This window comes from Pelmatolapia mariae, linkage group LG10_11 (genome assembly GCF_036321145.2).
Source record: "Pelmatolapia mariae isolate MD_Pm_ZW linkage group LG10_11, Pm_UMD_F_2, whole genome shotgun sequence".
Classification (NCBI taxonomy): Eukaryota; Metazoa; Chordata; class Actinopteri; order Cichliformes; family Cichlidae; genus Pelmatolapia; species Pelmatolapia mariae.
Window position 1 is genome coordinate 66,029,431 of NC_086236.1, and position 17,930 is coordinate 66,047,360.

General features: G+C 39.4%; 1 protein-coding gene across 1 annotated transcript; it reads right to left on the reverse strand.

Annotated features, from left to right (window-relative positions):
- Positions 1 to 319: 319 nt before the first annotated feature.
- wdr73 (WD repeat domain 73) lies at positions 320 to 13,462 on the reverse strand. The gene is made up of 8 exons (XM_063487870.2): positions 13,365 to 13,462; positions 12,377 to 12,444; positions 12,161 to 12,246; positions 11,974 to 12,062; positions 10,017 to 10,084; positions 8,558 to 8,722; positions 4,603 to 4,968; positions 320 to 590 (listed from the first exon to the last, which is right to left on the reverse strand). The coding sequence occupies exons 1-8, from the start codon at positions 13,421 to 13,423 to the stop codon at positions 337 to 339; spliced, it is 1,155 nt and encodes a 384-aa protein (XP_063343940.1). The 5' UTR covers positions 13,424 to 13,462; the 3' UTR covers positions 320 to 336.
- Positions 13,463 to 17,930: the final 4,468 nt, after the last annotated feature.

Consider the following 17,930-nt stretch of genomic DNA (forward strand, 5'->3'; position numbering starts at 1 on the left):
TTTGTTCCTAAATGAGAGCAGTCACCGCCAACAGCTGTGAATTCATTCCAGCAATTTTTCTGTAATTTAAAGGCAAAGATCAGTTTGATTCTCATGAAACAAGTTCCACATTTCCATCAGTTTGTTTTCCTTCTAAATTGTTTCTTTAACCATATTCCAGTTTGATCATAAAAAAGGCGAGAAGTAATGTCATCTTCACCGGAAAGTTTTAAAGTCACGGCATCAGCAATTGATCCTTTTTACTGATCCACATCAGTTTGTGGAGCAGTGCCTCAGTAAGTTATAACATGGCTCTACCATCTTACTCGTCCCAGGCGATCTGGATCTTCACTTTGTTCATGGTGTTGGGCTCCCACCCTGTCGATCCGGGTCCACCCAGTCCCAGACGTGGACGGAGCCATCCGAGGCTGCAGACAGAAGCGTCCGCGGCCGCTCGGGATGCCAGATGTGGGAGGTGACGAAGGTGGGGACACTGTCATCAGTCTGCTGTGATGAAACTGCGTGACCGCGATGCTCAAACAGCGGTCGAGCCTCCTGCGGCTCCGCCCCCCAGAGACGGGTGTTGTAGATCTGAACAACGCCACTGAAACCTGATGAGGATGAAGGCAGAAACTTTAAAAGGCTTCTTTTTGACCCACATTTATATTCATTAGGATAATATTGTGCTAAAATTTCAAATCATTCAACAACTATGAAGTCAAGAAACTGATAACTAACTTATCCACTTACTTTGAAATGCTAGTATTAGTCTGTTAACACAACTTTCATTTCTGCAGACACCCACATGTTGACTGTAGACTTTAAGCCCCCTGTTCATCTTGTTTTTTTGCCTTTTTGTGACAAATTACTATACTTACATCTGATTGCTATAAACAGAGTTGATAATTACAATTAGCACACAAATGAAGGCCTCTACTGCAGTCGCTTACCTAATGAAATGTTTTTCTATTGGTAATCATAGTCTGCAAGACTATCCTGCACGTCAGATTCACAGATTTAATTTGTATTTTTAAAGAGAGCTGTAAACCAATATTCATGGCACTGGCTCTCATGCAGGGTCAGAAATTCTAAAAAGGTCCATAATTAATTTGTTATAAGGCTGAGGTCACTGTGGCAACGTCTTCAAAAGTATGAAAACAAGACCTTCACAAGCAGAAGCCTTTACAAAAGAGCGATGACAGATTTCTCATTCTCTCGTTGATGCTCAGTGATGAAAACATTTCACGGCGCTTTGCTGCTGGAAGAATTCAATAACGCTACCCTGATTGAAATTTACGAGTAATTAAATCTGCCAGTACATCTTTTCAATCTTTGGATGTTTCTGTTAGTAATTTCAGAGGCCATGTTTGTAAAACACTTCACTTCCTCCGTGTCTTCTTTGCTTTTATATGGCTGTTCAAATCATTTCAACCAGTCAGCATTTAACCTACGCACATGGAAGACTGTACGCACATGCACCTCCATGCAACCTACACAGAACCGTAAATCCATTCTGAGTCATGCTGGGGGCTTCACTGTGACGTGATGCAAATAATGAGGTCTGAGTTTTCCTCGCTGCACTGTACAGAGAGGAAAGCTCAGACCTCTACATTGGAGAGACCAAACAGCCACTTCACAAGCGCATGGCACAACATAGAGCCACCTCCACGGGCAAGACTCGGCTGTCCTTCTGCATCTAAAGGACAAAGGTCACTCTTTCGAGGACGCCAATGTTCACATTTTGGACAGAGAGGACAGATGGTTTGAACGAGGAGTGAAAGAAGCCATTTATGTCCACTGTGAGCGACCATCTTTGAACAGAGGCACTGGCTTACGACAACTGTCTGCCATCTATAATCCGGCTTTGAGATCCCTTCCCAGACGCCTTAACGCCCACTCACGTCCTGGCCATTTGACCATTTGAAATCACATGATTTCACATGGGCAAGGTTTCACTAAACCTTGGCTGATTTGTGACCCACACCCATTTTCACACCTTGGCTCGTGTGATTAGATAGAGGATCAATAGGGAGTCCATTACTCTCTTGCGGACACTCCCATAAGGCTTAAAATCTGGGACTCGCCACCATTTGTGCTTAGAACTGAAGAAGCTTCTCGGATGAGAGGTGAAACGTCTTCAAGAAAACTTAAAGAAGTCCACACGCTTTTCTTTCCAAGCTCCTTAGACTACAATGAGCTGGATGACTGAGAACCCTAACAGACAATTTTAAAAATCTTTATCCAAACATTAAATGAGCAATTCACAAGACAGATCTCATTGAAATTGAACTTACTCATATCAGACGATGTTTACATAGCATCAACAGTCTAGAAATAGATGCTGCTTTGGCTGTTTTTTTTTCTTAAATGAGGTAAGGCCATGTTATCCTACACACCACATTGTGACACATGTTGGTTATTTTCTGTTCTTTGAAGCGTGACACACATTTTTTCCCCCTATTATTTTCTGCACGAGCCAGTGTACACGCCTGGTTTATTTACACCCATCACTATAGTACTTTTAATATTGCAAAGGCCAACTAGTGGCCTTGAAAGGCTACGGTGATTCATTTTCCCCACAAGTGAGGCTGAAAATGTCAAGTTTGTCCTGAAGGTGGCATTACAGTAAAGGTCACAGGGTCTCTTTAATATCAAAAAGGTTCCTTCTCTACGAATACCTGCAGAAAAATCAGCCAAAGCTGTTCATCAAAAGAAAAAGGGGGGAAAAAGTAGGAAATTAGAGTTTTCTTCATCTTTTGTTTTAAGTTAGTCAGTTCAGTCTGCAAGATGTAATTACTGAATAAATTTTAATTGAATTCTTTGCCATAAGCCCGTTCCTCAAACTTGACACTCTTTTATTTAGCCCCACTAAAAGAAGAGTGCATAATGAATATCAACATCAGCTGAATTTTAAGATGAGTATTTGACATCACAGCTTCACAGGGTTACTGTTGGGTCTTTATAATGTTAACATCAAATTACATCTGGCCAGAGGTCCAAATTAAACTCATTCCACAAAACAATCTACCCAAATTGGACAGCTATCTATTTTCTGCTGCTTATCCAGGTCTTTGTCACAGCACCACTACTCTAACCAGAGTTCTTCATATCGTTCCTTCTCTTAAAAGTAAATCCAAACTCTGAGCTGGTTCCACAGAAGAGGGTCCTGAAAGCTGAAGGCTCCGCCTCCCATTCTACCCTAGGAACCACGAGTAAGCCCAGGCATCCTGATAATAACAAATTACAGTAGTCCAGCCTAGAAGTAATAAGTAACTAGTTTCATAACATCACTCTGAGACAGGATATTTCTAATTTTAGAGATATTGTGCAAATAGAAGAAAGCAGTTCTGTTTATTTGTTTAATATGTGTGTTGAAGGACATATCCTGGTCAAAAACAACTCCAAGATTCCTCACAGTGTTACTGCAGGCCAAAGTAATGCCATCTAGAGTAAGTGTCAGGTTAGATACCATATTACAAAGATTTCTAGGTCCGAGCACAATAACCTCAGTTTTTTCTGAATTAAGGAGCAGAAAATTAGATGTCATCCAGGTCTTTATGTCTTTAAGACAATCCTGCAGTTTAACTAATTGGTGTGTTCTATAACGTTGTGTGTCATCTGCATAGCAGTGAAAATGTATGCTCTACCTTCTAGTGACACTGCCTAAAGGAAGCATGTATAATGCAAAAAAAGAATTGGTCCTAGCACGGAGCCCTGTGGAACTCTATCACTGTAACAAAATATTATGGTCAACAGTATCAAATGCGGCACTCAGGTTCTAACAGGGCAAGCACAGAGATGAGTCCACTGTCAGAGACCATAAGAAGATCATTTGTAACCTTTTCTGTGCTATTATGAACTCTGAAGCCTGACTCTTCAAATTAGCCATTCCTCTGAGGATGATAAGTTAGCAGTTCAAATCTTTTTGAGATAAAAGGTAACAATACTACTACTACTACTACTACTACTACTACTACTACTACTACTACTACTACTACTACTACTACTACTACTACTACTACTACTACTACTACTACTACTACTACTACTAATAATAATAACAACAATAATAGAGACAAGTTTATCAGAATTTGGAATGACTACGTAGCTTCACACTTGAGTTGTTGCCTGTCCACCGCCTGCTAGGGTGACAGAAATAACCCATCAGCCTTTTACAGCTGAGGAGTGAACAAAAAAAAAAGAAAATAAGAAAAGAAAGGTGGAGGAAAAGGAGAAGCTGATTCAGCAGCCCAAGGTGAGATTTCTCACAGCAATAAAAAATACCCCAATTAATAGGATGTCAAGAAATTAAATTGTAAGTTATGTCATTTTTTTAATTTATCAAATCTAAAGCTCACTAATTAAATTTGTGTTAGTTTGAACAGAGCCAAGTATGCTGCTCATCACTGTTTAGCTGAGCTAAGCCAATGTAGTTTTCCTAAAAATTGAAGTTTCTGCAGATCCAGAGATTAGTACAGAAACATCATATAATACACATCTGTGCAAGTGTGACAGATTACTCAGTATTATTTAGTTTATCAGTATGCAGATAAAACAGGGTTTTTCAGCGTGATCATTTACAGAATACATCAACATCTGAAAAGACTGTTTGTATAAACTGACCTGACACTGAGATACAGTCATCCAGTGTTGGAGCCCACGACACTTTGACATCGACCTGGCTGCAGCGGCCTGGTGTTTTGATGTCTAGCTGAGCCTGACACCCCGCCCCTCCCAGATTTCTCAAGTCTGAAACCACCGCCTGTCCAGACGAGGAGACTCTGATGACCCTGCAGCTGGACGGATGTGGACCTGCAGCACCATCCGTCCACCAGATGACAGACTCGTCTGAATATGGTGAATGTGAAAACTGAGGAGGAGCAGACGTCCGAGTATCGGCAACGTAAACACTCCCGTTACAGCAGCCGGCGAGGAAAACCGTGTCACTCACGAACTGTAAGGAACTCAGAGGATCTGCTGAGCCGGTCTCTGTTGGGACAAAACAACGCAAAATGTCTCAAAACACACATTACAGAGAGATTATATTACTGCAGTCTGCTGCAGAGATGGTTTTATGACTAGAACATCAGTGTTTTGAAACTGAACAGCTGAGGAAACCCCCAGCTGAAAGACCATTTAATGGCCCTCCTGCTGCAACAATTGCAGGCAAAGTGCTCAGAAACAAAAACATCAGGCTGGTCATTTGATGGCCTTGTTTTGGTGCACTGGCTGCGCATAATGATCAGAAACAAGCAGAGAAAGGACTGTGGTGAGGAAACTGCTAACATTTGATAATATGCAGCATGCAGTGAAGCAGTGGTTACTACTTTGGAGCGTCTATGGATCAAATGGTTTATGGAGGGCGGGAAAAAAAAAAATCTGTCCCGTTCGGTAGCGTATAAACTTCAGTCATTTCATTTCATGTTCTGATCATACACGACACGTCTTAAAGATGCCAGAATCATTGTATTTTAGCATAGAGAAAAAATATTATTTTAGTTAAGATGTGACAGAGAATAACTATTTATGTACTTGGCACAAATTTAAGGAAACACATTTAAATAATGAAAAGAATTTTTGTTTTGTGAACCGTTCCACGCCTCGTAGCCTCACAGTGACGAGGTCCTGGGTTTGAATCCACTGGCCTTTACATGTTCTCTCTGCCTCTCCACATACTGCAGCTTCATCCCACAGTCAAAGACACACATGTTAGGGTGACTGGTGATTCTAAATTGGCCATAGATGTGAATGAGTATGAAAGGTTCTCTTTTTGTGATAGACTGGCAACCTGCCCAGCATGCACTCTGCCTATCGCCCTACGAAAGCTGGGATAGACTTCTGATGATCTACCGCAGGAGCAGACAGGTAGATGGACGCTCTCTTTGATGCCAACTATTTTTAATTTTTGGGAACCATGGAACATTAATTATTGTTTGCTCACATTACTTGTATTAACTGTCTTCCCAGGCCTTAAAGCCACAGTCTGACCTCCACTCAGAGCTTCAGCAAACTATTTTTGTGTGAAAAATAAATAAAATAAAGCACGGAAAAGAAATGGAAAGTTACAGATCTTCATAGGGGTTACAGTGGGTGGCCTACAAATAATACTGCATCATAACACAGCTCAGCCTTTCTTACTAGATCAAACTTACTTTGGCGGGGCACAAAAGAATAGCAGGAAAACATCTCCTGGCTGCACAGAAAGCTTTTGTCCACTCTCTCCTCAGGAACACATGCAGTTTTTTTCTTTTTCATCTTCATGTGAAACTAAATCTTAGATGTCCTTCACAAACAGTGATTGTGTCCCAGTCCAACTGTAAGCTCAATACTTACACGGTTTTAAGAAAAATGATACGCAAAGAACAGTTTCTTTTCATTATAAAAACTTTACTAGAAATATGATTTACATTACTATAGTATTAGTAGATTTTGAGCATAAAAAAAACCACACAAAGCCACTTTAATTCTTTCCCACTGCTGCTGATGGTGTTTATCTTCCTCCTCACCATTCACGATTAGAGTCTCTGGTAGAGCTGGGCGATATAAGATTTTTTCATATCACGATATGTTTTTTTTTCATTTCAGGCGATAACGATATATATCACGATATAAGCCAAATAACTATATTTGTAAGATTTAAATGTGCCGTTGCTCACGAGTAAAATGTGAAATAATCTGCAGCTTGTTTTGATTTAAATATTTATTTCCCATAATAAGTTCAACAGGGTAGATGTACTTAAGGAACATGAGACTTCAGTTTCAGATAAATAAAGGCAAATATTGCAAACTACACAAAAGGCAGCCGCTAAAGCGTTTAAGTTTCAAAATAGAACAAACAAAACAGACTACTAAATTGTCAATTCCACTTAGAAACAAAATATTAATTCTAAAAATAAATCTTAGTTTGTTTTACAGAAGAACAGACAAAATTGACTAACTTTTGTCAATATCAAATAAACTGAGAATTTCCTTTTAGTTCTCAATCTCTCCTTGTTGTATAGCTTAGCTTTTCAAACTGTTTTCACAGTTACTTTAGTCTGACAAAAGCCGAATGACGAATTAGCGCTTTCAGTCAGAGATTGAGCATGCACCGGTTTATTGTATTTCCAGACTTGCTTTCGGCACAATTTACAGTGCGCGCTACTCTGTTTTCTGTCAGACTTGAAATAGCCGAAATACCTTCACACTACGGAACTTCTATGGCCCTTCCGTTCGATAAGCTCTCCAGCATTGGAACCATCATCTCTTTTCTCTTCGGTAACCTTCGCTCACGCTCTCGGTTGATTTTTCTCTAGTCGGCAAACTCATTTCCTTCATTACCCGGGCGGCGCGGCTGCCTGCTTCCCAAACAAATACACATGTGCGGCTTGGCACTTGTGTTGTACGTAACAAGTCACGTGACGTGACGCTGCGGCTGTGATTGGTTTGGCTCTGCGCTACTTAATGTGGATTGGCTGTTTTGTTTTTTTTTTGTTTGTTTGTTTTTTAAGAGGACAAGAGAGATGAGGCCTATCGCAATAGTTAAATTTTTCTATCGAGAAAAAGTTATTTCGCAATACATATCGTTATCGTTTTATCGCCCAGCTCTAGTCTCTGGATACTGAAGGATATCTGAATCTTGATTATATTTTCTTGAGAAAAAGCAAGACTCCCAATTTTCCAATAAGCATTTATGACATTTCTCAAATTTCAGCATCTCACAGCAGTGAGATGAATATTCTCCTAAAAAAAGTGCATAAAGCACCACTTCTACTTAAGTTTTCACCTCTACTTAAATAAGACACAAACTAAACCAATCTTATAGTCTCCATGCTCACAGCTGAGCATGAAGATAAACTGATAACTGTAAATGTGGGGTTAGGGCTGTGCGATATGACCAAAATCTCATATCCCGATATAAGACATCTATCTTCCCGATAACGATATAAATCACAAAAATGTAACATTTTCTGTAAATTCTGTGAATCTTGGGCAGCTCGACTTGCATGAAGTGTTTCCAGCTGGGCATCATGTAGCTGGAGTCGAGTGTTTTAACCGATGCATGAAATGATACATTTTTAGACATAAGTTGTAACGGCCGCCGTTTTCTTTGTATTTATTACACGGCGTGCTGCGGGGAAAAGCCTGTTCTAACGTTTGAGTCTAAGGTTTATTTTTTAGCACCTGGCGGTTCCTTTTTGCTTCTCATCCGTAAATACTCTGCATACTCTTTCACGTGATTCAGTTTATTTTGAAAAGTCTCAACAGGATCCTGAGCTTTATTGTGAAAGGTTTGTGGAAAATAAACAAGCAGACACGCCGTGGTTTTACCGTCGTTGTTGCAAACGGCAAACGACAAGGCATAAAAACAGGCTCTTGTCCGTCTGTAGTGTGGTTATATTAAATATAAGAGAAAGAGAGAACTTTAAGGAATTAATATAGCCACTACAGTGACCATCAAAACCATGAAAAAATATTGCCGTAAACAATTTATTTTGCGACACCACGAAATAAACGATAGCGTAAAATGAAACGATAGACGTTTTTATATCGTCATCCCATATATATCGTTATATCGAACAGTCCTATGTGGGGTTACCCAGTTTATAGAGAGTCTCTCCTGATGTGAGTTCAGTCAACTGGACGTCGCTGATCTGAGCTCCGTGAAGAACTTGTGGTGCTGACGAGGGTCGAGCTGCGATCCTGCTGCCTCTCTCTGAAGCACTCCTTTTCCCTTTAATACTTCCTGTTCTCCTGATCACACCTGTCATGGATGACAAGAAGGAAAAGAAAACCAGTCACACTGTGAGAAGTGCCTCACCACATTTTAGAATTATTCCCTGTACCTTGTTTGCTGTAAACCAGGAAAGAGGACCTGTTATTCCCTTCTTCATATTCTTCCTATATATGCTATTAAAATAGCAAACTCTTATATTAAACATGGTTAAAGGTCAGAAATTGAAAGCGTACGTGAAGTGAAACCCCACAAGACCAGGCTTCACTGCTCTAATCACGTCAAAAATCTTTTTTTTTTTTTAACTTGCATTAATTGCTGGAAATGTCTATGTCTAAACGTCACTTTCATTTAAATTAAGACAAAGTCAGACACATTAAGTATCAGGTGTCAGGAATCAATTTGAACCCTGTAACAGTGGTTGGGCAGTCAACGTCGGACCACCTTCTTTCTGATGTCCAAGAATTGGTCTCAATTATTATTGGTGAACAATTCAACACAGGAAATGTGCACGATATGATACAAATATTCTTCTCTCAGGTTAGGTTCCCTCCTATTTTGTCTTCTTTGGGCTACAACAGAAACAATTTTTAACTTCAATCTATTTCAGCAAAATCTTCCCCCCCCCCAAAATAGTATATATAAATATTGAATTCAACAGGAAAAGTTTCTTTTATGATCTAGTCTGTTATGATTCAGTGATTTTTACTAGTTAAGTCATTAACCTTGAATAAATTAGGTTCATCCATTCAGTGAATCATCTCAAAACAGCTTCTGTAGATAAGAGTTACATTTAAAAAGGCCTTGAATATTTTTTATTGCGCTCTGTGAAACATTATCATAAGCGAGAACCTTTTTGCATTTAGATGAATACATTCAGCTCATAATGCCCAGAAAATTTGGTGCTTTTTGTACTCAGATCATGTCACTTTAAATTTATATCACTGAAAATCACCGTTAATCACAGCGATGATTCACGAGTTTGTGACTGATAGTAAAAATCTACTCTGTAGGTTTTAAGTGATCTTTTATTCATAATTAGTTCTTGGTCTTAATTAATTTTACTGGACTGTTGTTAAGTTTATAATTTTATCTGATTCCTATTCTTTTTCTTGGTTTTAATTTCAAGATTTTTATGCTTTGTTCTGGTTTATTGTTGGTTATCTGACCTGTCTTACTAAATTTCTCTGTGTCATTATTTTCCTCTTATATCAAATTTTTTAGGCAAGTGCCTAACTTTTGTACTTTGAAATGACCCCGAGTGCAGTCACACACATTTTAAACAGACAGTCTTGCAGGAGAGCTTCAGGGAAATCAAACTCACCGCTCTCTTCTCCTCCAAGGTCCCACACCTGCAGGTCGGAGCTCAGTCCATCGTTGGTCACAGCACACCTGCCGAAATAACAGAACGTTAAACTAAAAGGCTACGAAGCTACTGATTATATCGTCCCCTCACATTTCCCATCAGATCTAAAGATCTACGCAAGCACTGACTCACACCACCTACAACAACTACAAAACACAGACCCTCCACACTGTGCATCGCACCGTGAGGTACAATATGTCACCGCTTCTGGTGCAATGAGTTGTTAAAGTTAATTATTGTCATTATTAGCTCATCTAGTGACTGTTTTCATGAGTAATTTCTTAGTCTAAACAAGTTTAATACAATTATGATGACTTTTAGACAACTGAAGAATTGTACGTTTAGCATTTAGGCTTAAAACCTTTAAACCGTTCAACAATAGTCTGAATTGCTCTTGAGTGACCTTGTGTACTTTTATAAATCTGTTAATGTGTAAAAATATGTTAATATGTTAAATACGTGATAGGTAATAATAATAATAATAAACTGAACTGTAGGAAATATAAAGAGTACCTGAATAAAATAATTTCTGTGCTCCAGCCTTGCTGGGTGCTTTTCAGTGTGCCTTTTTTGAAGAAGACCTCTTTTCATTCATTAATCCCAAAAAAGAAGCTTTGAAACCAAAGTTTGGTGCAGGAAAATGCATCGTGTGGATTAGAGAACTTTAGAAAGAGTGAAACAAGTTTCTCTCCCTGAAGTGGGTCACAACCAGTGTTTTATGAAACAAAGTAACAGTACTCCAATTACTGCTGAGTTTGCGGTTTAAATAAGCAGGCAAGTACTTTTCGAAGAAGTAATCAACAACTGTTAAAATGTTACATTTTCCTGCTCCTGAATAAAAGCCTGAAGGATCTGCAAAGTTTCTGTCTCTCCCCGATTTCTTGGGATACAGCCATGAGCTTGGGAAATTTTGTATTTATTATTGTTAAGGACTTAATTTTCTCAGCAGATAAGGCTGTAATCTCACAGATTACTTTATAATCGAAGTCAATTGTAGACTGTAGTCAACTGAGTTGTTTCCTTAACCCTCCAAATTATATAGTTGTTAAAAGTCTCTAATCCTACCTATGGTAGCCACTATAGAACAGACATGTTTTAGTCAGCCAAGAGAGATCAAAAACATTGGATACAGACTGTACGCCATGTTTGGACTGGCTCTGCCGAAGAGTTTTTGCCTCTGTTAGGAAGGCTGTCAGTCCACTGTTTACCTCAGCTGTCAATGTTGGGTGATAAACATCCACCAGTTAAGTTTTACAGTCTCCTCCAGAGGAAATGGATGTGGATGCTTCTTAGTCCAGTACAGGCCAATAAGTCAGAGAAGCTCACTTCTGATTGATGACAGCAATACTGATGTGAGTTATTAAGGAAATACTTAACTGTTGGTTGCACTGCTGTTTTTCCCACTGTTAGCTGGTGTTAGATGCACTTCAAAGACATTTTCACTAATATTAACTCATAACCAGCTGTTGTTGTGTTAAAGCCCAAACTTCAGTTCAGAAGATGAGGCTTGAGGGGAGGAGGAAGAGGATGATTTTTAATTAAGATGCCAGTCGTGTTGTCTCTTTCCTTCCTGTTTTCATTTCTTTTGTCAAGTTGACCTTTTCTCAAGTGATCAAACATATCTTGAGTATGAAGGTGCAGGTACGAATTTCAGTGTCGCTCCACTGCACCGTAGGAATGCCTATGACTTCTCTTCTCCTCTGCCTTTGTCACATGCATAAAACAGTTTTAGTCAGAAGTGAAGTCCTTAGTGGCTGCTACTACAAATACAGGGGAGGAACGTGGCGGTCTCCACAAGCTGCAAAATACTCCTGTTGGAAGTTGTTTCTATTAAATAACCTCAAATGACTGGCCATACCTTTAATGTGACACGTTACTTATAAGGGTAATTTATCCAGCACTGGTCTGAACTCACCTTGTTCCAGGGATGTGTGTGAGGCAGCGAACTGGACCATCTGTGAAACCACCATGGGAAACTTTAAAATCCCGTTCTGCGCAGAGACTCTGAACACAACAGCAAACAGGAAGAGTTCAGAGTAACATCTGAATCGCCTCCTAGAGAAAAATAAACTCAAAGTTTGGACTAATGTCCTGATTTTTACCTTATTTTCATCAGCAAGAAGTTTTAGCGGCAAGCGAAGTTCCAAAATTTCATTTTTGGACTGACTATAGCCTGCGACACAAACGCCTACAAACACACCAAAAAAAATGATTTGGCTAATAAATAAAAAGCTGAAAAGCTGTCTTCTATAACAGCAAAATCAGAACCATGTTTTTCAAGCCACATCATCATATTTTAAAATATTAGATCAACTTACTCTTCCCTGACGTCCACTCGAGGACCTGGGTGGGATGTTCAAGCTGATACACATGAAGGTCTTTGTACCTGAAGGAAAAAGGTTTGTGAATTTCTGTATAGAGTTTAACATAAAATACAGTGAAACTTAATTTTGACGTGACATGATTTTGAGCGCTACAGTCAAAAGTGAAGTGATAAGTGATAAGATTTTAAAAAGTATAATGAGTTAAAGAGGGTTTTTTTTAAGGAATTCAGAAAAATATAAATTCACTCTGTCTTAGTTCTATATGCAAACCTTTCAAAAATAGCCCTACAGCTGCATTCCTGATGTTTATTTCAAGTTGTTTGGTGTCTCCTTGCAAATGTCCATTTTACTGTGCACCACCTTCTTTGTATGTAGTGCTGTTTGGTATTTCTTCCTGTTGTCTAACTATTTAGTCCCTGTGGAGCACCCAGCATGTCGTTGAACATGTACAATGACAATAAAGGGATACACTATCGTATTGTTTAAAATATAAGTCTTTTAACCGCGACACCAGACTTCATTCACAATTTATGATATTTAATATTTTCTGTCTATAGAATCAACGCGAACATTTTTCTTTTTACCTACAACTTGATTCCTACAGTCGAGACATCATATCATATAATTCGTCTAGATTATAAAACTCGAATTTACTAAATTTATTTTGAAAATGAATCACACATAACACCTCTTAAACCACGAGTAATAAGCTAAGTGTAGGAGATAAACTAATACAAGGTGACAATTTGGAGCTTATTTAAATTTTAGATGAGATATCCGTAAGCCGAATTTAAATAAATTAAATATAAAAATAAATATATTTAAATGATGTTTTGTTGCGGTGTTTATTAACAATCTAAAGCTGCTGGAGGGTAAAATGCCTAAAATTTAGAGTTTGCTTTGCAAAGCTGGTAATGTTAGTTAGCAAGTAGTAATAAAAATATAAACTTGACGGTTCAAACAAAGTAAAAAGTTTACTCACGTTTTCAGTGACTCGATAAACCAGTCATCTAAAATATCATCAAACTCTGCATCTTCCATCTCTCCCAACAGCTCCTGCAGGCATGAGTGCTGCTGCTCATCCACCACTTCCTGTTTATTTCCCTCTGCTTTTTATTCTACTGCTTCTTATCTTCACGAAAACTACACCGCCACCTGCTGGTCTGGAGGTAGCGAGCCTCAATCTAAAGTCACGTAATAGGTGTTAAAATTTAGATAGAAACAAAAATAACAGCAGGGTCTGTTCTAGCTTAATCCGTTAAACAAACAGATGCAAGAAGCAGATAATCAAGTATTCAATCAATCAATATTTTAGGCCAACGTAGCCAGAGGCAGCCTAAAATATCAAGACTCTCCTTATTGGTTTCAGGCTTTACAGCAGATGGCATCTACATGCATACAATTAAAAGATAAAACGGCACACAGGAATAAATTTGAATCACCTGATATTCGCTTGTTAAACTGGTTCAAAAGAAAACAGTAATTTTAGATATTTGAAGATGACCTTACAGTAAGTTCTGAATTTTGCATCCCAGTAAATCACTTGTATTTGTATAGTGCCAGTTCACAACAAGGTGGCTGATGTTGTGAGGTAAAGACCCTACAGTGTTAGTGAGAAAACCACAACAATCGATCTCCCGTGGGTAAGCACTTGGAGGAACCAGGTTCTGTGTGGGCCGGCAAAAGAAGAGAGAAGAAGGTGAGCATAGAGAGATGAGGTTAAAACAGGGGACGGCGCAATCGTGAGGCTGGTGGTTTGAATCCCAGCTCATGCAGTCTGCGTGTTGAAGTGTCCGTGAGGAGCTTAAAGCTGCAGAATAAAGTGCTGTGGGGATGAGCTGATGCGGCTTGCAGTAAAAAGTTCTTTGCTTAAGTAATAAAGGGGTGAATATATATCAGTCCATTTTCCGTTTATTAACAAAACTCAAAGTCTCCAGCATAACAAAAAGGATTTCGAGCCACAGGTCTAATGCGTGTATGGTAACAGTCATCTCAAGGAGGCCCAAACGAGTGTTTGAAGACAAAAGCAGTGAAAGGTTGTACTTCATATTTATGGTTTGCTGCCTTCAGATGGCCACAGAGGCTTAATGAACTGAAGACCCATCCAAACAGTACAAAGCAGCTGTCATCAACAGATGCCCTATTGTAGCTGCCTTTATTATAAAATACCACACAGATGAGTGAATTGGAAGTCATAAAAATGCCAACAGTGCGTAACAAGGAAGCACAGGAAATTACCACGAGTCTCAGAAGAATATTTTCAAGACAACTTTTGGGATGTTTACCCTCCTCCAGCCTTTAAACTGTGCTTCCGGTTGTCTCTATCAGACTAATGAATGCAAAATAGTTGAGAGCGATTAACAGATTTTTAAATTTGGTAAATAAAGCATGGTGTACTGAGGGAATATTTCCCCCTTTAGCAGAGTAACAGAGTAAAAGTTTATTTTGATAATATGATTAAATGAACTGCCAGAAGGAAAAAAAAACCAAAACAGATGTTATGTTTGGGATGCTGGACGTTCCTAGTTAAATGATAAAATATTCAAGCCATGAGTGCAGCTTATATTTGTCCTCAATTTTCTCCAGGACAACAGCTGAAACCTCGTCAATCCCACCATGCTCAAAGCTTCATCTCTCCGGCTGTTATTTGCCGCTTTCTTCTCCTCCTCCTCCTCCTCCTCCTCCTCCTCAACAGCAGTGCTGTCGTTCTGTTCCTCCGACTGTCTCACTGCAGAGAATCTGAGTCACATTTCGACCTTCCATTTCTCCCATCACTCCTTCAGAAACAAGGGAGTCCAAACCAGAGTCTGTACAGGACAGTGAAGACGTGCGTGCATGCATACGGAGCTGCAGGAGTTATTTCAAATATTTCAGGTTATCATGTCTGAATCCTCATTTAGTAAGCCACTAAAATATTAGTCTGTCAGTGCTTTAGATACGATAAAATGAGTTTTTTAACAAACAAGATGTTGCTGACAGATAGCGAGGAAAGACAGAGCTGGCAGTGTATTAAAGTTACAGAGCTGAAGATGAAGAAGATGAAGCTGGGAGAATGGAGAAAGGAAAAGGAAGAGAAACCCCCTGTTCAGCCTGAGCTGAATCAGCAGCTTTCTGTAGACATCACATGCTTTTCTTTCAAATCCAGATGCCACTCTTTGTCTTCCCTTTCTCCCCCTGCCCTTTTTGCCTTCTTCGCCTCTTTTTCTTATTTTTTCAGCTGTTTCTTTTCTTCTTTTACTGCTTACTTTGACTTTTGTCAGTTGTTTCTCGACCTTCTTCCATTCTTTCTTCTTTCTCAGCTACTTTCCTTTAGGTTATTTCTTTTCCTGACTTTCTTTATCCTGGTCATGTTTCTTATAGTTTTTATGCAAGCATTTCTTTTCTTTTCTCTTTCTGTCACCCCCACTCAGGCTCTTCTGTGGTGTCCTGGATTTCACTGGATCAAGGTTTTGTCTTTTTTGAACATTTACAATAAGCCCATGTGTCCATGTCCAGTATTTCACTGCCGCTTTTTACCTCCTCCTGGCAATCGCTAAATGGATTATCAGCCTCTGAACTGGAACCTCCTGCTGGTTGTCCAGCAACTTTTTCCTTTCCATCCACCTCCAGCAGTGTGGTCAGCGTCACACTCCTCTTTGTACAATGATACCATCTCGCTGTTTTTCTGTTTTCAGTTCATACTCATGCAGGCTGCTGCACATTGTGAACTTTCTGGCCAACATCTCTTTGATGCACTGCATGACTTCCTTTCTTCCCTCTTTTAATTGGCAATTTTCAGCCTGAGTGGCTTTAAAGGCTTTTTGCACCTCCCTGTTGATATTTTGTGGAGCAGTATTCAAGAATCCTCCTTTGCATATCCAATTGTTTATTTAGAAGAAAGGCACCCAAGCCTCCTGGAGATGGTGTAAATCCTGACTCCAGGAATCATTAAAAGGGCATCTGACAAAATGTATTGATTGGACAGAGGGAAGCTGCGGGAAACAAATTTAAAATCTTGGGTGTATATCTGACGTCGCCTGTTGAGCTTCTTTTCATTTTTTAAGCTTCTAAATTTTACTCAGCAGTGAACACTGAGTTTCATGAGTCAGTAAAACAGTCACACATCGCTAAACACATTTAACATATTACAAAACCAGCAGCCATATGCTTTCAACAAAGAGCAGCCTGTTTCACATTAGCTGTCACTGCTGAGTCTATCACACCACAGAGATGTGAATGGCCTCTGTCCCAAAGCTGTTGTTTCACACTCGCAGCAGGAGAGCCTGGGTTTTCCTCAGATACGATAATTGTTGGACTATCTATCAGACGAGCCGGATAACTGTCTCCGGCTGAGTGACAAAAGGATCCCAGCAGGTCCTAATGCTATCTGCCAATAAGCAAAGACAATAAACAGTGTGCAGAATTTCTTCACAGTCTGTGGTGTGAGGAAGACCGCTTTACCAACATTGGTTCACAAACAAAGAGATTTGGCAATACGCTGAGTGACAGCGTGCAAGAAAGAAAAGAACAAGTGTTTTTCAGTTGTCTACCAATGTGATTGTTCCTCTGACAAAAGAATGATGCATTACACAAATAAATAAAACTATTTATTTACTTCTGTGATATTGATTTAAGTCCTTATTTGATTTAATATTTGAATGAGAAAAAGGGGCATTTTCAGTTTCCAGCCAACTCTGTCCCGGATGGTATTCTGTATTTGATGCCATCTTACATGCAGTGATTCCTTAGTTTAGGGGGGATTTGCTCCATTTCCCTTCCTGCTTGTGAAGAACTCTTCCAGCTTGTTGAGCTTTTTTAGTCTGCTGGAGGTGGGATCCACATAAGAACTGAGAAATACTCCAAAATAAAAGTGATCTCCTTTCTGATACTTTCTAGAGGCCTTTGTAAAACCATGAAGGACTCTGTTGCAGGTATCTCAATCCTGTCTTATTGCTCTTGTTTGCAAGTCAAGTGCTTGAGGGCTTGAGGTTGGCTCCAAATGTGAGTCGAGCCCAAGTTAACAGCATTAAAAACCACGTTTACAGCCAGGTATCTATGGTTACTTTCTCCCCTCACTGCAACTATATAGTGGGTGTTTCTTTTGTTAAATCCATCCATTACATGGACACTATTAAGGCTTACACGTAAGGGTGTGGCTTTTTTGACTGACAGGTATACCAGCATAGAGAGCTGCGTGTTACATATCACATTGGACCTCTTCAGCAGTTTTTTTTTAAAGGAATAATCTGACAAATGCTATTTTTGTTGCCGACCGGTTGGCCTAATTAATTTTTTTCTGTACTTTTATTTTTCCCTTTCTCCCAGAAGACAGTGTTTGTGTGGGGTTGTGAGTCAGTGGGTTTTACTGCTCCTGTGAGCTCTTCCTGCAGATTCCCACTCGATCTCTGGCTTTTGCACTCGCTCGACTCATTACCCACCTGTGTATTTAAGGTCGTCTCAGTCACCCACTCTTCACCAACTCGTACAGCTTCAATTTAGCACATTTTAGTGTCTTGTTCATGCTTTCCTGGGTGAACTTACTCTCTTCTGTTAGACATTTCTTGGTGCG

Excerpts from the sequence above, each read along its gene's own strand:
- wdr73 (XM_063487870.2), bottom strand. The coding sequence starts at position 13,423 with ATGGAAGATGCAGAGTTTGATGATATTTTAGATGACTGGTTTATCGAG. Across the intron at positions 12,247-12,376 it reads CGAGTGGACGTCAGGGAAGA|GCGTTTGTGTCGCAGGCTAT; the intron begins GTAAGTTGATCT and ends GTGTGTTTGTAG. Across the intron at positions 8,723-10,016 it reads CCTTGGAGGAGAAGAGAGCG|GTGTGATCAGGAGAACAGGA; the intron begins GTGAGTTTGATT and ends CATCCATGACAG.